This window comes from Eretmochelys imbricata, chromosome 6 (genome assembly GCF_965152235.1).
Source record: "Eretmochelys imbricata isolate rEreImb1 chromosome 6, rEreImb1.hap1, whole genome shotgun sequence".
In the NCBI taxonomy this organism is placed as follows: domain Eukaryota; kingdom Metazoa; phylum Chordata; order Testudines; family Cheloniidae; genus Eretmochelys; species Eretmochelys imbricata.
The window spans coordinates 129,661,930-129,684,554 of record NC_135577.1 but is presented as its reverse complement, the minus strand read 5'-3'; the positions used below and the strand labels follow the sequence as shown (position 1 = coordinate 129,684,554).

The 22,625-nt window shown below is 44.0% G+C and overlaps 1 protein-coding gene across 2 annotated transcripts in view; it reads right to left on the bottom strand.

Moving 5' to 3' along the window:
* Nucleotides 1–22,625, bottom strand: part of MDGA2 (MAM domain containing glycosylphosphatidylinositol anchor 2) — a 662,813-nt gene that overhangs the window by 234,549 nt on the left and 405,639 nt on the right. For both annotated transcript variants that reach the window (XM_077820812.1, XM_077820813.1), the window contains exon 7: nt 2,546–2,875. In XM_077820812.1, the coding sequence (XP_077676938.1) occupies nt 2,546–2,875 (330 nt within the window). The remainder of the gene's footprint in view (nt 1–2,545; nt 2,876–22,625) is intronic.

The window sequence follows — 22,625 nt, the reverse complement described above, 5'->3', positions numbered from 1 at the left end:
GGCATTGGGTCATTCCTGCTTACACAGCCTCTTTCTGTCCCTGTTCTCTTCACATTTAAAACACCACCCCCATAGATCAACTCAAACAGCTCCTCCTGATATCCATGGCATGTTACCGAGGACAGAGGGCAGCATTATGGCTCTAAATATAAAGAAGGAGTCTGACAATGAGGAGGAGAGCTATGCAAGACAGCGTTTACCACACTTGACTCAAGAGAGTGTTTAGAGCGTGACAAAAGGTGATGTTGTCAATGCCAAGTATTACTGCTGTGACAAAAGACAAATAGGAGACTCTATGGAAAAACTGGTTTCAGAGTGAGCAGCCGTGTTAGTCTGTATCTGCAAAAAGAACAGGAGGACTTGTGGCACCTTAGAGACTGACAAATTTATTTGAGCATAAGCTTTCGTGGGCTACAGCCCACTTCATTGGAAGCATAGAATGGAATATATAGTAAGAAGATACATATATACATACAGAGAATATGAAAAGGTGGAAGTAGCCGTCCCAAATGTAAGAGGCTAATTAATTAAGATGAGCTATTATCATCTCATAGCTATAGCTCATCTTAATTAATTAGTCTCTTTCAGTTGGGATGGCTACTTCCACCTTTTCATATTCTCTGTATGTATATATGTATCTTTTTACTATATATTCCATTCTATGCATCCGATGAAGTGAGCTGTAGCCCACGAAAGCTTATGCTCAAATAAATTTGTTAGTCTCTAAGGTGCCACAAGTCCTCCTTTTCTTTTTTATGGAAAAAACTAACCTTCTACTTTAGTGAAATTTAATAAGCCTTTTAGAAACTGGGCAGCATATTTCTGTGCGCGTGGCAGGGTCAGAATGAGGCTGTTCCATAATATCTCCTTACTCTGCTGCAAAATGTGATGTGGTATGTATGTTCTTTGCTGGCTTACTCCAATGGCCTGTGTGACATCCATGACATACCTCAGATCAGTGTATAGGGGAACAGTGGGGGCCAAATACCTAACTTGTTTCAAGACCGAGCTCCCTAAGTTTAGGGAGGGGATGATCTGATGAGCCTGCCTACAATGGCATGTGGCCCATCAACGACAGCTATTAACAAATATCTCCAATGGCTGGAGATGGGATGCCAGAAGGAGGGGGCTTTGAGTTACTATAGAGAATTCTTTCCCAGGTGTCTGGCTGGTGGATCTCACCCATATGCTCAGGGTCTAACTGATCACCATATTTAGGGTTGGGAAGGAATTCTCTCCCATGTCAGACTGACAAAGACAAAGGCAGGGAGTATTCGCCTTCCTCTGCAGTGTGGGGCAGGGTCATTTGCTGATTTGAACTAGAGTAAATGGTGGATTCTCTGCAATTTGAAGTCATTCAACCAAGACTTGAGGATTTCGGTAATTTAGCCAGAGGTTATGGGCCTAACACTGGAGCGGGTGCACAAGGTTTTGTGGCTAGCAATGTGCAGGAGGTCAGACTGGATGATCACAACAGTCCCTTCTGGCCTTTAAGTCTATGGGTCTACGACAGTTAGCATAACCTGATGAAAGCTGTAGCCATGTATTATATCAAAGACAGGAGCTATAAGGCACAAAACACTGACATGCTTTGCCTGTGTACTTTAACACAAATTTGCAATTTTAACTTATCTGGAAACATACATTCATTTGTACTGGAAAAACTGAATAGCAATCCTTTTTTTTTCTAGTGATGGCAGAAAGAATATTTTCTATTACAAAATATATTTTCTAGATTATAAAAAAGTATAAAGCAGCTTTCATTTGGACCTGGTTGAAGGGTCTTTGCTGTTTTTTTTCAAACTCACGAGAGAAAGGAGACAGTTAGTTTTGCTCTATTCATATTTGATTTGACATACCGGGGGGAGAAAACCTTTTTAATTTATAAAAACCCAATCATGGGTAACAAATGCAGAAAGTAACTGACTCTACCAGAAAGCATTCCATACTAATCTAAGGATTTTTGTTGTTCTGTGGCTGCAGTAACAATGGGGGCTGCGTCAGTCACTAAAATCAGCCACTGGTAAAAAAATGCAAGAAACTGCAATATTCATGAATATGTGTTCACATGAGTTACAAGCCATCCATCTGTTCAGAGAGAAACACACGCACTCCATACGCATTGGAAGATACTCTTAGCCGAGACAATTGCCAGCAGAGAGAGATACTTTTTAGTAAGACACAGAAATGAGCATGCATTGAGTACCTAAACCACAATGGATGCCTATGGGATTTTGCCAACTGGGAGCAGCATGAGCCCCAGTATTCCCTTACATACTCATTAAAACACAGCTGCCTGCCCCACACCCAATGTCTACTACTAGATGCAAGCAGCTGCATGACCTTCCTTTGGGGAACAGAGCATCATCTGCCACCCAGCCAACCTTCTGCCTTCTGTTCATAAGAGCACCACACTCTGGAAACCATGAGTCCAAGTGATGGGGAAGCCTGCTAGGTTCGCTCCTCTTCTCTTGCACGCGCACTGAGGAAGAGCCAATATTGGACCTTTAACTTGTAAAGCCAAAGTTGAAGGGAGCAGCCTTACCTGTACTGCTGGATATGTTGACATCAATGCTGATATCGGATATACCACCGCCTTTCAGGGATGCCACGCAGGTGTACGTTCCAAAGTCAGTGAATTTCAAGTCGATGATGTCCAGGTTGGTGGTGCCAGGGGAAACATCAGGGTCAGTCTGGGTGATGACCATCCTTTCTGAGCTACGCAATGGGCGTCCGTTTTTAAACCAACTGAATGTGAGCTCCTCAGAAGGAACAGCTTCCACCTGGCAGGAGATTTTCACCTCACGCCCAATCTGGATGTTGTCGTCTTTGTGATAGGGGTCAGGCGTGATCCAAAACCGGCCTTTTTTTAAGGCTAAAATATAAAAATATGCCCACAGTTAGTCTAATATGGTACAGCTCTTGCCACCCGAGACCCACAATTCTGCAAACCCTTACGCCCGTGCACATCAATGGTCCCACTGAAGTCACAGTAAACTACTCACGTGCGTAAAGTCAAACACATGGCTTAAACATTAGCTGGATCGGGTCCTTAATTAGCTTCATAGCCACGGCATACATATGCATTGCTAAAGCTCTCACCGCTACTGTCATGCAAACAAGGAATAGACACAGTAAATAAACTTGGCTGAGCTGCTGGCAATTGAAGGGTAATAAAAATAGTTCAAGATTCCTCAGTGTTGACTGTGTGTTGTTCTAGGTAGATCCCCCCCCCACTGTCCTATCAGAGCGCCTGAAGATAACAAAACACAGAGATCAATCTAATATCACTGGAATGATCAGCAGTGTCATCTCAAATCTGTCTGCGATCAGGGACAGCTCTGTGGAACAGCCCATGGGAAAAAGCAAACAAACTCCTAGGCTAAAATACTTCCTGAGGTACACACATGCGGCTCTTCCCCCCATTAGTGGGCTGGATTCACCCCTCCTCCTACCAGTGCTCACAGGCTGCAGCCTCCACAGGCTTGTCTCAGTGGGGATCCCACTGCCAGCAACTGCAGTCCCGGAAGTGGCCAGGTAAGGAGCACACCTGGAGCATGGATGCATCCTCTGAGCAGCCTCCCTTAGTCGGTCTGTTCTGAAGTTGCAATTTAAAGCAATTTAAATTTAAAGCTACCCTTCCCCAGTGTATTCCCCATGAGAGGCTGTGCAAATGTAACCCACACACCTTCTGGGTGCGGTGGTCTGTCCCATCTAGTGGCACTGAGACCACTTAGAGAGAATTAATGAGTTTGCTCTACAGCCTTGGCTAACAGCCAGTGGGCTTTTAGCTCATGTGGTAGAGGCTCATGCACTAAGCTCCAGAGGTCCCAGGTTCGATCCCGCCCACCAGCGCCCGGGGTCTGTCAGTGTTATACAAACACAGCATGCCCTTCCTAGGGATGAAGCGGGGCTGCCTATCCCCGGTGGGGCAGCGCCTGTCGAAGTGAAGTGAGGCCAACATGTGCGCACATAGCTGGGGACAGAATGTTAACCAGAAATTGCAGTGACAGAGCTTGCCACAAGCATCAACAGGTTTTTGAGGTTTTTAAATTAATAATAAAGTTATTTTCTTCAGTTCACTAGGACAAGAATTAATTAATATTAATCCTCAACCCTCCAGCCAACTAGGGGAAGTACTGTCCCAGTTTTACAGAGGAAGAACCTGAGGTAAAGAAATTAAGTGAGGGCTTAAGGAGACAGTGTCAGAACCAGTATCAGAACTCAGGTGATCGAGGTCCCAGCCAAGAATGCTAACTGCTAGCCCATGACACTCTCTTGAGCTAGGACAATCTTCAACCGATGAGAGTCACTAACACAAATTCAGCAATTTGCCATAAAAAGCAACTTGATGGCATACTTCAGACATTTGTTTTCAATATTTTTGTTTAAAACTAACCTAAAACTATCCTGAAACTATGGCAATTTGAATTAGCAAAGCAGCTGGTATGATGCTAATTTTTGGAAGCTGTCCCACAGTCAACCATTAAGCTCTTTAAATATGTATAACTTCTGATATACTGCATGTAAATGCTACTTGTATAATCTCTCTCTCTCAGAATATATTTCTCTATATATTCTGTGTCAAACTGAAAAGCCCCACAAGGAAAACACCAGTTGGAAATTTTATAAACAAATATTCAGGCTAAACACAAAAACTGGAAGACAATTTAAATCTGACATTTCTGCTGCATTATGTGACTTTTTAGCGTAGTGGAAAGTTCCTTTGTCTGTCCCGCCCCCTTATTCCTGCAACTGCTCGTACAGTGATTCATGCATGGAGCATTCTGGGGTGAAATTAGGACACACAGCAGTATTCCCCTGTCTGGCCTCATGTATTTAGATGCTTACAGCAAATGAAGTGTGACATTGTTACAAATGGTAAAGGCTGTGTACTGAAAATTTTCTTGTCAGGATACTCATACTTTGGGTAATAAACAGTTTGCTCATATACAGAAAGTGTAACAAGATGAAATTGAAATGAACTTATGAGGTACAAAGCAAGCTAGGAGAGCATCCATCGTCAGCTGTTTATGAAGTGTTGAAAATGCTAATTCAGACTCTCTGTTAGCTCAGTAACTCTTGGAATAAAACTGCTTGACACTTCATTGATAATATTTTAATTGTATTTTTTATCTGTTTTTTTCTCTTTTCATCCTCTACCCACAAATCTAAAAATCTTTCAGAATCTGGATAGCACCCCACAAACAGAGAGAGATGGACAAACACACAGACAATAGACACACAGAGACACAGTAACAAACTTGGGCTGGTGAAATAGCATAACCATCTTAATTAGAGAATGAAAGAATTGATTTGCTTGTAGCACAGGTTGGAGAACACAAAAGGTTATTGGAAACTCGGGTACTTCATTGTTGAGGTATATGGATGGCTGCTAGGTTTCTAATAAAGTATTTCTGAATCTTGAAAGTTTCATGAATTTTAGTATGAAAAAATTCATGTCACAATATGCTAGTCGTTATTCATCATTTGCTACACTGTTTAAAAGTTGCAATCAACCGCACAGGAAGCAGAAACCGGCCCATGTGACTTAGCTGTCCAACCCAACCCAACAAATAAAGAAATGGAAAATTCTCAAAGTGAACATTTGTAGTCAGCAGCTGCAATTTGTTCAAATACATTTCCCACAAATACATGGATGTAACAAATACACTCACACTTTGCAAACAGAGCGGGGAAAAGTTAAATAAATGATGTAAGGAATAATTCAGTCAGCTCTGTTTAGTAGTAAAATCACCAAGCTGGTTTCAATTCTGAATCATTTTTCCCCTTGCCTGCACACAGTGAGTTTTAGCCATTTCTCTTTCCCAGCAAGTGGATAGCAAAGTTGAAACGAAAGCTTTAAATCTCATCCATTCCTCATTTTGGCTAAAACCATAAGAGCAACTGTAAGCTAAGGAGAAAGGGAGTCTCAGGCTTCAGGCCATAAGCCTCATGGGTCAGGAACACTCCTTTCATTGCCCATGAACTACATTGCACAGTTGGCTCCCAGCAAGTGAGGTATGGTTTTGTTTGCTGTCTTATTTTTACTTCTGAGGAAGCATCAGGTATTAGCAACAACCAGCGACAGGGTATTGGACGTGACCAGACAATGTTCTGACCGGCTACGGCAAACCCTGTATTTCTAAAACCACTGTAATGACAGAAGTAGTTTTCTGTCAGGTAGGCCCCAGGGGTTCCTGTACAACACCCACCTTAGCCAAATCATTTTCCCAAAGGAGATTCACAGGCACAGAAACAGGGTGCTGAAACACTGTATTTCTTGTTAAGAAGTACAGGAGCCTATAGATCCCATAAAATCGGACCTAGTGAAAGCTTCTGTGCCATTCCCCTCCTCCTCTCCCTTCTGCTCTCCACACACGAGGCTCTCCCTTCACACGCCATCCCACTTTCCTAGCCTCTCAGCAAGCATCACAGCCATCGCTCACAGCACCAAGGACTCCCCATTTTACACCTGGTTAACAAGAATGCCTCTCTCTCTCTCTGGTCGTATTCTCCAGGAGCCTCACAAAACTTGCATTGCCACTGCCAACACGAGAGGAACAATTTTGGTTTTATAATCATAGCCCTAAAGCATTACGTACCATTGCTAGCCAATCAACATCCATGGCTCCCTAACCTCACTCAGTTGCAGGGGGACACAGTTCAGTTCCACCATTAGCAGCTGGAAATCAATTATTTACCTCAGAGCTCATTCCTTTCCTATTACATTCGCTGGTTACATAGGGCCGTTCTAGTCACACATTCAGGTTGTAAAAGATCCAGGAGCAATAATCAAAGCTTTCCATGTTCTAAACATTTTTGAGGGAAAACTGTCCAAATAAATTGACACCCTTCAGGCAGCCACACCTTCCTTGCCCACAAAAACGTCCTCAGTCTCCCAAGAGACGGTGCCCCTCCTGGGTGCTGGTTTTTAGGAGGTTGCCAGGTTCCCCTGGTAAAGAATCACAGAAAGGGTCACTTTCTTCTAGTGTTGAACAAGAAACTTCATGAGAATAAGGAGAACAGTGTTATCTCTAATCTCATCTACTGTATTTCCCTCTCTGCTTCATTGCAGACCTTTTGGCTTGCACTCTGCCCAGCCCAGTTCCTATTATAGCTGGAAGGATCAGGACACATACCCTCATAGAGGGAAAGCCCAGGGATTCACTAAATGCTTTCTTCCCCGGGCAAGCTAATGCTCATCATCAGTATTAACTTGTGAAGATTCTCCCTCCACACTTGTAAACATTCCCCTGAGAGGAGATTCACAGGCAGCTGAAGGCAGGTTTCCCAAGGCTGCATGACTCCCATAGAAGATTCAGTCACAATGACTGGAAGAGCAGCTGGGGCAGTGAACAGCACTGAAGCGCTCAGTCTCTGTGCCAATATCCCGACTCTTGCTGCACTGAGCTAGATTCAGGGGATTTCTCCACAGGCTGGTGGACCTTCTGTAGAGCCAGGAAGCAAAAGCCGACTCCAAGATCTGAGGTGCAGAATCCGAGATCCACAGGCTGGATGAAGCTTCTGACGGTCCTCAGGGCATTTAAATTTTCTGCCCATACACTGCCCCCTCTCAGGAGCACCCCACCCCTTCCCCATCTGTTAGGAGTTGAAGTATCACCTATCCCTTTAAAGTTTATTTCTAGCTATATTTTCAATGAGGTCTCAGGGTTTACGTGCACCAATGACCCCGACATATCAGTTCTTTGTCCATTCCTAGAGCACCTGTTCTTTGAGCAGGCCCAGATTCAAATCCTTTCCAATGACCCCCATACCTAAGAGCAGGCATATTGATATACACCACGGTGCCCTGAGTTCTGCCCAGGAGTGTTCTGCTTGTTTTGTTTTGTCACTACATCAGTTACATTCAGGGCAAGCTTTTCTTCACAGCCCTGAGGGTTAGACACAATATTTAAAAAGAAAGAAAACTTAGATCTGGATGTAATCGTGTGAGTCTAGGAGCTGGGGCCCTAGAGAAATGCTTACAATATCTATGTCCTGGCAAGGTTTTCTGCACACAGTCAGCAAACAGTGCTGGAAAATATGGCAAATGTCCATAATTGCCCTGTGCGCTTCAGAACCTGTTCAGGAAATTGTCAGTCTGTCTCTGAAGAGACCCTGCAAAACTGTGATGTGATCAAATAGAAACCAGGGAAACAATCTTCTCCACTCTCCCCCAACAGTTTTCGCAGACAATTACATTTCAAAGTTATAAAATACACTGAAAGTGTCTCCACTAAAGCTTATTTGCATTCTTTGCGTTCAGTTATATCATATCTTCCCCACCCCAATCAACCCCAAATGCTCCTTTAATCCACCAAAATGTTTCATATCTTGCAAATGTATATTTTGAGATATATGAATAGCATCAAACACAGTAATTGCATGCATTAGCTGCTGCACAATTCACAAGTTTTGACACAATGGTTTACTGGCCACAGCCAGCCTCCTAAGCTGACAGAGAGGAGTGGGGAATGCTTGGCCTTGTGCATGCTGGTATTTGCATATGTGACTGTATGGAGCCTGCATCAATGACAATATTCAGTCGCAGAACCCTGCAAAATACTAATCTGAACCTTGAACGCACAGTCAGACTTCACTTGGGTTCAAGCTCTGTTCTCAATCAGCAGTGGTTCTGTTTGAACGCTGATCATGCCTGTGAGCATTTTGTCAATGCTGGAGTGCAACTTTGCTTTGTCTCATTATCTATGAATGGTTCAAGACAGTCATCTGCTGGTGCTAAGAGTGGACGTAACCAACTGCCCAGAAGTGTAATATGCAGCGCCCACGTCCACCATCAACTTTTATTGGCCTTACAAAATCCAGAACTATGCTACATCGTCTCAAGCACCATCTGCTGGCTATTTACATAGCGACAGCTAGAGAGCGCTCTTGAAACAGCTGAGGTGCTCCAAGGGTTTGTCCACACTGAGCGAGGAACGTGATTCCAAGCCAGAAGAGACATACCCCGTGCTAGCTCCGATTGAGTTAGCGTGCTAAAAATAGAACGCAGGGTACTCTAGCAGCTCCGAGTATATGCCTGTCAGAGACTCCAAGTATGTTCTTGGGCCAGCTAGCCGGTCCCACCGCATGTGCTGCCCCAGCTATATTCCATTCCACACGCTCGATCAGAACTAGCGCGAGTCTGTCTCTTCGAGCCGGCAGTCACCCCCCACAGCTCCAAGTGTAGACAGGCCAAGGCCTGGTGGGGAAAGCCACATGGAACCCACCCTGGGGACAGCAGGATCAACAGACAATGTTTTCACGGGGGAGTGGCCAGTGTCTGAGCTCTCTGAAACATTTTAGATGTCTGATAATTTCTCTCTCTCTCTCTCACACACACACACCCCTAATTCTGTAGAAGGGGGAGAGAAATAGAATCTTATTCCCTTTTTTGGAGGGCCAGGACTGTCTATCAACTATCTCACACTAAGTGGAAAATAGTTCTGAGTTTATTTTTAGGGAGGGCCTGCACAGAAACCCTGAGCAGAGGGCTAAGGGCTGATCCGCAGCCCATCGAAGGGTCTGTCTACACTGGAATCAGGAGGTGTAATAGCAACACAAGCAGGTATACGTTTGATACAGCTCAGGTGCCAATCACTGTGAATCTGCAGCAGCACAGGGTTCAGTTGGGGTCACAGACACGCTGACCACCCCATTTGTGTCCTCTGCAATGTGATCTCCCGACCCTGTGCCCAGCCCAGGGCCGTCGCGCTCTCCCCTCCCCACCAGTTACCTGCGGGGAAGGGGGAGCTCTGTCCTTTTCCCGCCACGCCTCCCCCGGCCATGTTCAGCTGCTCACCCTGGCAGCCGGGACCGGGCAGGGAGTGGGACCAGCTGCTTCTCATACCTGCCGCTCCAGGTTGCTGACTCTGTGCAGAGCAGCAGCTGCCTGAGAGAGAGCCAGGCTGGGGTGGCAGGCTGCCCCGACTGCTCTGCTCCCCGCCCAAGCCTGGTTGCCAGGGGCCGAGCGAGCCAGAGACCCCCATCCCCTTGTCCATGGCACATTTCCAGCTCGCTCAGCCCGTGCCCCTGGCAGCTGGTCCCGCTCCCCACTTGGGCCTGGCTGCCACGGAGAGCGCCTGAACATGCTGGGGGTCAGGCACCCCGGGAGAAGGACCTCTCCTCCGCCCCCCGCGCAGGCCAAGCAGAAATCTGGGGAGGCACTTGACCCCACATGCCCCCCCTCCACACACACATCACCGATCCCTGGGACCCTGGACAGTTACTCGGGTGGCTAGCAACTCTGAATCCCATGCTTCCACAGCTTCACCGTTATCAGTACCCAAGCTAGCCAGATTAAAGGTTACTTGGGTATGTCGTGATTGCAGTGTAGACACACCCAAAGCCATCAGCAGTCTTTCCACTGACTCCAGTGGGATTTGAACCAAGCCCTTTGCCTGGACCCCCAGGACCAGGGCCATGGAGGTAGTTCATTACTAGCATCATTCCCTAGAAACTCCATGCCCGTGACTCTGACGGTGTTTATTGGCTTTAGAAGGAGCCACTACCAGCCCTCCAGGTCCCCACGGTGACTTTTAGGTGGATGGAATTTTCAGACGAGGGGTGACTCTAAGGGGCTCTTGGTGCTAAGAGGAAAGACAAATTAAACATCGAAAGCAATTGTATTATGGGTAACTCCAATTGTATTTCTTTAGTAAAAAGTTGGAATGTTTTTCCCTAGCCGGGACAATGCAAAACCAGCGTTTCAAACCAGCATCCACAATTTTTCACACTCACTTAACTTAAAAAGAAAACCCCTCATTTTAAACAGCGAAGTCAGAAAGCCCTGAAAACGGAGGTTTAGAAGAGAAGTGCTGAAGCACAATTGCAGAAGCCCATTTTATTTAGCATGATGACTGGAGCCTTTTAGATTACACAGGTGTGAGTTTCTTCTTGCTCGTTGATGTAGAAGTAAAATACTTTGATAATGGCCCCTGACAACACCCAGAGAGAGAGAGATTTTCTCGCTGAGCATGTGCACAAGGGAAGGAAAGAAGATGTAAAGAATCATCGGCTCTTGTATGCAACGTTCCTGTTTGGAGGCATGATACAGTGTAGGATTCTATGCTGTTTTAGCCCCAACGTGCACAAAAAACATAGACTCTTTCTTAGGACTGACATGTAGAGGTAAGCTTATGTACTCACATAACAGGCCCCCCAGTGCCTCAGACAGGATACCTCAGTTTTGGATCCCACATCCCAGGAGTAAGTGGGATTACTAGTAATCTCATCCACAAACACAAATTCCATCACCATCTGTATGTGGATGTCTTATAGATCTACCTCTCTACCCCAGACCTGGATCCTGTTCAAACTAAAATCTCAGCCTGCCTCTCTGACATCTCATCAGGTATGTCTAGCCACCTGCTCAAGCTCAACATGGCTAAAATAGAGCTCAATCTCCCCTACCAAATCCTTCCCTGATACCTCCTTTCTCAGTCACTGTCATTCAGGCCTATAACCTGGGCATCATCTTGGACTCAGCCCTCTCTGTAGGTCCTCACATCAAGACTGTGTCTAAATCTTGCTAATTCTTCCTGCATAATATCTCACTCATTACCAATCTGCCAATGTTGGCCAGGATACCAGCCTCCACCGCCCACTTGTTCAATTTTCAATCAAGCATGATCATGTTTTCTCCCATGCTATCCCTCATATGTGGGAGGAGTTCCCCATCAACATCTGCAAATTTACCTCATTAACCACCTTCATATCTCTCCTCTGATGTGATGCTAAAAAAAAAAAGAAAATTCACAACAATTAGGCAGCTCACATGCTGAGACCACATCTTGTACTGTTGCTCATTCTTTCCTTGTACTGTCCCACCTGTCTGTACCCATCTGTTGTCTCTTGTCTAATCCATAGATTGTGAGTCCCTTGGGACAGGGGACATCTTTTTTCCCTATGTTTGTACAGTACCTAGCACAATAGGGTCTGGATCCCCAAATAGCCAACAGGGGACTCACCTGGGTTGTGGGAGACCCAGGTCTGAATCCCCACTCTACCTGATTTGGAACAGGGATTCAAACCCAGGTCTCCATATCCAAGCTGAGTGCCCTAACCACAGGGCTATTGGCTATAATGCGGGAGAGGTGTCACACTGCTTTTCATGAGAAACTGCTGACCTGGCTTAGGTGCCCAACTCCAGGAGACAGTTTATGGCTGAGGATCCCGAGTGCAGAGAAATGTAACAGAGCAGCATGCCAGGGTGAGACTTGATAGCTCGCCGTGCAGTCACATCCCATGTGGGCTCTGCCGCAGCTCAGTCAAAATCCCGGAGTGTGCTTTGCCGATTCCCAGTTGTCCGATGTAGCCAATCAAAGTGCACTATGGGGCTCCTCGTGCAGCGTCCCTCGGGAAATTACAGCACAGCAAGCCAGTACACTAGAGCAGTGTTTCTCAACCAGGGGTACGCCGAGGTCTTCCAGCGGGTACATCAACTCCTCTGGATATTTGCTTAGTTTTACAACAGGCTACATAAAAAGCACTAGCGAAGTCAGTAAAACGAAAATGTCGTGCTTTGTTTATATTGCCCTTTACACTAGCCACTGAAATGTAAGTACAACATTTATATTCCAATTGATTTATTTTATAATCATATGGTAAAAATAAGAAAGTCAGCAACTGTATTCTGATGTCTGATTTTGTAAGCAGGTAATTTTTAAGTGAGGTGAAACTTGGGGTGTGCAAGACAAATCAGACTCGTGAAAGGGGGCCAGTCATCTGGAAAGGTTGAGAGCCACTTAGCTAGAAAGTCACACCCCAGATATGCTACTCAGTCACGTCCCATGTAGACTCGCCCCCTTAGGCAGCTAAATCCCTTTGCTGATTGGGGCTCTAAGCCTTGTCTCATTGCTTTGCATTTCACTCCTGGCTAGGACAGGCAGTTCCCTGCTCAGCTTGCTGGCTTCTGGGAATCCTCTTCATAGGTGCAAAAGTATCCCCCTTCAATGCATGAGGAACCTGGGCCCCTAACTCAGGGCTGTGAATTCCACTGGGAAGCAGGACACCTAGGCACTGCAAAAGCTAACTCCTAAGTCCCCTTCGGGAATCTAGCCTTTAGTCGTGGTATAGGCGAAGACTAAATTACCACCCCGTAGGAGCAAGCAGAGAGAAACTCTGATTCAGAGGCATATGGCTAAGGCACGGTGCAACTCAAGAGTCAAGGCAGTTTACACACTGCCCCATAATCCAGCTCATGGTGAGAACATCAAACCATCAAGCACATGGAGCCCTGAAAACCATTCCCCCTTCTTCCAAACTGCACTGGGCCGCGGTCCTTCGGGCCCGGCACCCTCCTAGAGTCCAACTGACACCAATGGACTCCTCACACGTCCAAGGAATTGCCATGTGACCCCACTGCAGGATCAGGACCTTAGCCAGAGATGAAATTCAAAGGCTCAGAGCTTGGGGGGTAGTTCAGATAAGGATTAAAAAAGTTTCAAAACTTATTTTAACAATGTCAACCTCTTGATTCTCCAAAACCTCGTGGGAAATTTTGGGAAATGAGATTCTTCTCTTTGTCTGCTTGCACCCCTGCTGCTGCTTCTGGACGGGGCCTAGACACGCAGAGGCAGTGGACAATGAAAAATAAGGCAAATAAAGGTTGACCCAATTTTGCTGAACGACGTCCAGAGCTGCTGGACTCACCTGTTCACAGCCGACGTGTAAAGAACAGGGTTTGCACTGTAATGCTTTGAGCAATAAAAAAATGAACCGACCATCTCCCTACAGCATGCAACAATTTACGGCATTCGGTGTGTTTTGTGCCATTCAGAGTGAACTATTGAATCTACACTGGTGTGATCCTGAGGGGATCTCCTGGGTGGACTGGGGCCATACCTTGCAGAGTTGTGACAATCCTATTTTTGAGGCCTGAGGAGAGCACAGGGTATGAATTGACTCACCGTGTTTTACAATATTAAGAGAAAATGTGCGACTGCTATTAAGAGAAATGTTTTATTTCAATCATTTTGAACTGTTCAAGCTTCCTGAAAATTAGCCCAATTAAAAATCCAAAGGCAAAACAATAAGATTTTTCAATTTAAGCCATAATACTAAAACATCAGCTTCAATGACCCGAGCTTTGATTAATTAAATCCTCAACAAGAACTTGCTGCAAAACAATGCCAGATGGAGGCTGGTATGTAGAGCAACTCGATAAAGTCAACTAGGGCTGTTTTTAACCTAGTAGTCATGTTCTTCACTAATAGTAATTTGTTCAATTCCAACGTAAAACGTGAGAGTTTAAAAACTACAGAACACAGATTTGATTTCCATATTGTGAAAGTGAAGCGACAAGCTTAAATAAAACACAATAAAACAAGCTGTGAATTTAATTTCACTTGGCTGTTTCCAGACACATTTTGTTCAAAGCTGCTATCAAAAACCTTCATCACTGACTTAAGTTCCAGTGTTATTTGTCTGTATGACTGAATGAGGCAGAAATCCATGGATGGAGAAATCTCTACTCCAAAATCAACCCTCCCCATGCGAAAGAGCTCTGAGCACACTGCTTAATTTCTGGCTTTCAGTGAAAACACCATATAAATGGAACTACGCATTAAATAAACAGCCATTTCCACAGCAAAGCCCAGCTAATGGAAGTCTTCGCAGGTATTTCTCTCTTCGTTAGTACATCCAGTTCTGTCTGTTCAATGGAGCCAATAATAAGCATTCTGCCTCCAGCACCATGGAAACGACGTTTGGGTTTTTTGCCCCCGTCAGTATAGATGCATTATCTGAGTATTCCACGTATATAGCCCTAAATGCAGCTACCAAATAACAGAGTAGAGACCTATGGGGGGAAAAACGTTCTGCAATGATGAACAGATCTCACAGTGTTACCTTGCAACATTCATTTGGCCATGGTGTTCATGTGTCAGAAGCGGTTTGGGATTTTTTTGTCATACACACACACACAGAAAATAATTTTGGCATCACCCAAAAATGTGCTAAAGTGAATTCCAGTCCTGATTTAAAGTCATAAAAGGAAGAACATTCAAAATTAAGGGATCTTCTAGCCTAACTCAATCCAGTGTAATAATGGATGTCCGGTATGAGCGATCCATGAGAAGAATTACTGTGCAGTGCAACACGGAGATGACACACAGAGATGACACACTGTTCAAAAGAGGTTTACTGCTGTAGGTTTAATTAGATCTCTAACAGGGTTTACATAATCTCTTGTATTAATTCATATTATTTATCATTCATCACAGTTGGTGCCAATAGGTACATAAAGAAACAAATAAATTAGGTAAAAAGCAGGAGACTATTCATAGATCCCAAGACCAGAAGGAACCACTGTGATGACCTAGTGTGACCTCCTGGCTAGCACAGGCTAGAAGACCTCCCTGAATTAATTTCTGTTGGAACTAAAGTATGACTTTTAGAAAAAAAAATAATCTTGATTTTAATATTTCTAGTGTTGAAGAATGCACCACAAACCTTGATGAATTGTTCCAATAGTTAACTATCCTTACTGTTAAAAAAATTGTGGCTTATTTGTAGTTTGTATTTGTCTAGTTTCATCTTCCAGCCACTGGATCGTATTATACCTTTATCTGCTAGACTGAAGAGGCTTCTATCGTTAAATTTCTGTTCCCCAGGTAGGTACTTATAGGGCAGGGGTTCTCAAACTGGGGGTTGGGACCCCTCAGGGGGTCACAAGGTTATTACATGGAGGGTCACGAGCTGTCAGCCTCCACCCCAAACCCTGCTTTGCCCCCCCCCCAATTCATAATGGTGTTAAATATATTAAAAAGTGTTTTTAATTTATAAGGAGGGGTCATTCTCAGACGCTTGCTCTGTGAAAGGGGTCACCGGTACCAAACTTTGAGAACTACTGTTTTAGGGCATGTCTACAGCACCCCCCAGATTATGGGGGTGTGAATACCACTGCACATCAGGATGATATGCTGTGATTCCCCATGTGGACACTGCAGGCATGAACTAGAAGGTTCCTAGTTCATATTAACGTGAACCTCTTCAAACAGGACTACATTAATGCAAAGTAGGAGCCTTTTAATTTACACCTGTGGCATTCACATAGGGGAATTAAAGTGCGGCACATTTGTGCTCACTGCTGTTCACACCACCATATTCCAATCTGTGGGACAGTGTAAACATGACCATAGACTGTGATCAAGTCACTGTTTAGCTCTCTCTTTGATTGAGCTCCTTGAATCTATCACAATAAAGCATGTTTTCCAGTTCTTCGTCGTTCCCCAGGCTCTTCTCTGGACCCTCTCCAATTTATCAACATCTTTTTTTGAATTGTGGACTCCAGAAGTGGACACAGTGTCCAGCAAACGTTACACCAGTGCCAAATAGGGAGGTGAGATAACTTCTCTAGTCCACTCAATATTCCCCTGTTTATACTTCCCAGGATCGCATTAGCTCTTTTGGCCACAGCGTCACATGGGTAGCTCACATTCAGTAGATTATCCCCTGTGAGCCTAAGGCTGTGTGAATAATTGATTTTTTGGTTTGTTGGTAGTTCCGAAAAAACAGGAAAGAAATGGTTCAAGTTGAATCGAAACTGATTTTTTTGAATTTTCAGCAAAAGTTGGAAAAAACTCTTTTGCATCAAACTAAACATGTTTTCATGTTGAGCATTTTTAGCCTTTTTTAAAAATCAAAGCAAAGTCAATAATGGGCTAGATTGACAAACTCTAGAAGGAGGAGATGGTGGTGGGGGTGCCCCCCTCATCTTCAGACTCAATATTCTAGTTGTTAGATCACTCACCTGGGGGTGGGGAGATACCTAGGTTTAAAACCCTTCTCCAGAGCAGGGATTCAAACCTGACTCTCCCACTTTCCAAGTGAATGCCCTAACACAACTCGGTTATTGGGTATAAGAGGGGCATTACCATTGCCACCAGAGTCCCGTTTTTTTTCCCCCGTCTCTAATCTGGATTGCTTAGCAAGGTGGGGGCAAACGAACAATATGTCTTTCAATATAGCCAAATGTGAAGTCATACACCTAGGAACAAAGAATGCAGGCCATACATTCAGCTTGGGGGCCTCTGTTCTGAGAAGCAATGACTCTGAGAAGAACCTGGGCTCATGGTGAATAATCAGCTGAACATGAGCTCCCCATGTGATGCTGTAGATTCACTCTGAAATAGTGACTTGTCTTCATTATTTACCACTCCCCCACTCTTTGTGTCATCATCAAATGTTATCAGTGGTAATTTTCTATCTTTCTCTGGGTCATTGATAAAAATTTTAAATCATGTGAGGCCGAGAACTGATTCCGGTGGGATGCGAGAGTAAAGGGAAGTCTTGTATAGTATTTCTAAGAACATAAGAATGGCCATACTGGGTAAGACCAAAGGTCCATCCAGCCCAGTATCCTGTCTGCCAACAGGGGCCAATGCCAGGTGCCCCAGAGGGAGTGAACCTAACAGGTAATGATCAAGTGATCTCTCGTCTGCCATCCATCTCCACCCTCTGACAAACAGAGGCTAGGGACACCATTCCTTACCCATCCTGGCTAATAGCCATTTATGGACTCAACCTCCATGAATTTATCTAGTTCTCTTTTAAACCCTGTTATAGTCCTAGCCTTCATAACCTCCTCAGGCAAGGAGTTCCACAGGTTGACTGTGCGCTGTGTGAAGAACTTCCTTTTATTTGTTTTAAATCTGCTGCCCATTAATTTCATTTGGTGGCCCCTAGTTCTTATATTATGGGAACAAGTAAATAACTTTTCCTTATTCACTTTCTCCACACCACTCGTGATTTTATAGACCTCTATTATATCCCCCCTTAGCCTCCTCTTTTCCATGCTGAAAAGTCCTAGTCTCTTTAATCTCTCCTCCTATGGGACCCGTTCCAAACCCCTAATCATTTTAGTTTCCCTTCTCTTAACCTTTTCTAATATCAGTATATCTTTTTTGAGATGAGGGGACCACATCTGTACGCAGTATTCAAGATGTGGGCGTACTATGGATTTATATAAGGGCATTAAGATATTCTCCGTCTTATTCTCTATCCTTTTTTTAATAATTCCTAACATCCTGTTCGCTTTTTTGCCTACCACTGTACACTGCATGGACGTCTTCAGAGAACTATCCACGATGACTCCAAGATCTCTTTCCTGATTAGTTGTAGCTAAGTTAGCCCCCATCATCTTAGATTCATAGAATCTTAGATTCATAGAATATCAGAGTTGGAAGGGACCTCAGGAGGTCATTTAGTCCAACCCCCTGCTCAAAGCAGGATCAATCCCCAATTTTGCCCCAGAACCCTAAATGGCCCCCTCAAGGATTGAACTCACAACCCTGGGTTTAACAGGCCAATGCTCAAACCACTGAGCTATCCCGCCCCCCATATTGTATGCATAGTTAGGATTATTTTTTCCAATGTGCATTACTTTATATTTATCCACGTTAAATTTCATTTGCCATTTTGTTGTCCAATCACTTAGTTTTGTGAGATCTTTTTGAAGTTCTTCACAGTCTGCTTTGGTCTTAACTATCTTGAGCAGTTTAGTATCATCTGCAAACTTTGCCACCTCACTGTTTACCCCTTTCTCCAGATCATTTCTGAATAAGTTGAATAGGACTGGTACTAGGACTGACCCTTGGGGAACACCACTAGTTACCCGCCTCTGTTAGTATATTCATCTCTGTCAATTCAATGAAGCCAATAATAAGCATTCCCCGTCCAGCACCATGGAAACAAAACTGCTTTTTTTTTTGGCCAGTATAGATGCATTATACTTGCTTGACAATGATTCTCTATTTACAATTACATTTTGAGACATATTAGTTAGCCAGTTTTTAATGCATTCAGTGTGTGTCATGTTAATTTTGTATTGTTTTAGTTTCTTAATATGTCATGTGGTATCAAGTCAAATGCCTTCCAAATGTCTAACACCAACACTATTACCTTTATCAGTCAAACTTGTAATCTCATTTAAAAAAAGGTAGTTTGACATGATCTATTTCCCATAACTTATGTTTATTGACCTTAATTATGTTACCCTCCTTTAATTTTTTATTAATCACGTCTTGTATCAGCCATTCCATTATTTTGCATGGGATCTATGTCAGGCTGGCATGCCTATAACGTTCAAAAACCAGTTGGAGAACACTTCAATCTCTTTGGTCACTCGATTACAGACCTAAAAGTGGCAATTCTTAAACAAAAAAACTTCAAAAACAGACTCCAACGAGAGACTGCTGAATTGGAATTGATTTGCAAACTGGATTCAATTAACTTAGGCTTGAATAAAGACTGGGAGTGGATGGGTCATTACACAAAGTAAACTACTTCCCCATGTTTATTTCCTCCCCTCCCCCCACCCGTTCCTCGGATGTTCTTGTCAACTGCTGGAAATGGCCCACCTTGATTATCACTACAAAAGGTTCTCTCCAATCCCCCACTCTCCTGCTGGTAATAGCTCACCTTACCTGATCACTCTCCTTACAGTGTGTCTGGTAACACCCATTGTTTCATGTTCTCTATGCATATAAGTCTCCCCACTGTATTTTCCATGGAATGCATCCGATGAAGTGAGCTGTAGCTCACGAAAGCTTATGCTCAAATTTGTTAAACTCTAAGGTGCCACAAGTCCTCCTTTTCTTTTTTATAATTCCCTGGTCACACCATTTATCCTTTGTAGATACTGGTACACCACTAGTTTTCTCCCAATCCTCTAGAACTTTCCAAGAGTTCCAAGATCTACTGAAAACCAATATGAATGGTTCAGAGCGCTCCTTGGCCAACTCTTTTAAATCTCTTGGATGGAAGTTATCCAGATCTGCTGATTTAAAAATGTCCATCTTTATTAGCTGTTGTTTAACATCCTCCTTAGTTACTATTGGAAGGGAAAGTATATCATCATCAGCATCATTTAATATGAATACATCTGACTCCCCCCCCCAAATAGAACAGAAATATTTATTGAATGCTTCTGTCTTTTCTGCATTATTATTGATGATTCTTCCATTTCCATATAATAATGGACCAGTATCATTGTTAGGTTTCCCTTTGTTCCTTATATGATTGAAAAAACTACTTGTTCTCCTTAACTCTGCTGGTCATAGATTTCTCCTGGGGTCTTTCTGCTTCTCTTACCAATTTTCTACACAACTGGATATGATTAAACAATTCCCAAAATAGAGAGAAGACAATTTTATATTTCTTGAGGCTTAACAGAGACTGGAGCATGCACCTATCCCTCCCGCACAAGAAGAGAGCTGACTTGTAGACAGTGACGCACATTGTACTGCCTCCTACTGCCCAACTCTCCCACAGTCACTGCTCCCAAGTATTCTGCTCATTTACAGTAGCATTGCAAGGACAACTAGAATTCCAGTGGGATGGATTATATTTAATATTAAGACAATATCTCTGTTGCCATTTGTAGAATATATATCAGGACTTGTTCTTCTATTCCAATTGTCCTGAAACATTATTTGGGGAAAAATAAATACAATGTTTGGAAAATAAAAGTTCTGCATAATTTCCACGTCAAACACACCATTATTTAACATAGCTCTTCCACAGCCTCTCACGGCAAAATGAATGTAGACCATTACTCAAGTACGAGCTCCATAAACACACTTAACCATCCACAAAGTAGTCCCACCGCCCCAAAAGCAGACAAACCTCTCTCCCCATCCAAAAGGCCAATAATTACTGCAACAGATTCCTCCGCATCCTCTTTTGCAGTACGCATCAAGGACACAGGATATAATAAACAGACATCATAATATATGGGAAGAAACCCGCCATCAACATAGCTATGGGTGACGAATCTAAAAACAACAAAAGATCATATTTAGTTCATGGCTTCCTCTGGAAGGCCCAACACTGCTTTAAAGTGTGTGCACAGCAGAGAGAGTTTCTAATTTGTAAGCACACCAACAGCCAGCTGTGTTACCGAAGTAACACCCACAAGGAAAATACCTTTTCTGTCTGGCTGTGTACAGGTTGCTCCAAGTCCTGCCATCTCCTTATTCCACTCTTTACCTTTGGTTTGCTTATCTTACCATATTATACCATGCAGATATTATAATCACGTTGGTTATCAAAGGGTGATTGCTGGGCAACAGATGTATCCTCCTTGAGTTTAGTCCCCCAGACCACTCTCCAACTCCACCCTGTGCCTACAGAGTCAAACAGGCCTGTTTTCCCGCTCTGTGTGATCTGGGAATGGTGTCCTTAGGCAGGGGAGAAGTGGATACAGAGAAGGGTCCCCCAGAATCACAGTGGAGATGGAAACCCCATTAATTCCAATGTAATCGAAAGAGTGGTCTCCTCTGGCTGCTCTTGAAAACAACAGAATGTTGAAAATGAGTTTGGCCGGGCCATGCTATGCCCATGACCAAGAACCTGCCAGGATGATCCGTTAAGGTCTGCATCACGGGCGTATAGGACTCCTTTCAACGCATTGACTACTGAGCATGTGAGGAGACAGGGAGAATGCAATGGGCACATTGTTTCATCAATAGTTCCTGCAGAGTTTGTGAATCCCAGTTGTTTAAAGCCCTCAGCGATCTCTGATACAATGGACGCTTGATCACTTGCCCTGTCTGAGATTTTTCAAAGCAGCATAGGGAACACAGACACTTCCATAATGCCATTTGCACCCCTCTACAGCAACCGTGTCCACTGTGGACTTCCTAAACCCAAATTTGTGCTCAAGTGACCGGTAACTATCAGGGTAGCCAGATTTCCTGAGCTGAACACCCCTCTCTCTTTTCCCAATGTGCCCTCATCTTCATGGACTACTGCTGCAGATCAGGTCGTGCTGGCTCCCTCCAGAAATGTAGAAACCTCTCCTTATTCAGGCTGAATTCATGCAGCCGCTTCTGCTCCTCCCAAGCCTTGAATACAACTTGGTCCAAACCAGTCTGAACTCAGAATCAACACTCTGTCCTGTCATCCCCAAGCACCTCACAGAACTGTCTCCTCCATGGCTGGGAGTAAACACTCTGCCATGTGCCGGTCTCAAGCCCAGACACTCAGCACTGGTTGGCAGAACTGCCTCCAAAAGCTCCAGCAGAAATCTCTCTTCCTGAGCAAGGAGCAAGAGCAGATTGTTCATCCTGGGCTCCATTTTAAGGTGAAGACTAGGAAAAAGCAATCATAGATGACAAGGCCAGAAGAGAACACTGTGATTATCTAGTCTGGCTTCCTGCATGACACAACCCATAGGATTTCCCTGATTTAATTCCTGTTTGAATTACAAGAAATATTTTAGAAAAAAACATCCAATCTTGGTTTAAAAATGGCCAGCAATAAGGAATCCACCACAACACTTGGCAAGCTGTTCTAATGGTAGAATTTGTCTAGCTTCAACTTCCAGTCAATGGAGCTTGTCTGCTAGATTGAGAAGGCTTCTATTACCAAAGTAATGTTCCCCATAAAGGTGTTTCCAGAAGGTGATCAACTGACCCCATAACCTTCACTTTGTTAAGCTAAGCAAATAGACTCAAACACTTCAAGTATCACAGTGGTACCCAGGAATGTATAAGGGTCTTGCAGGGGATTATGGGAACAAAACCCTTCCCTGGGCTTCCGGAATGTGTTTAAAGATCTCCCTGAAGCCATGGCTTCAGGGAGTTACTGGCTAATGTGAAATGGCATATCCATAGTGC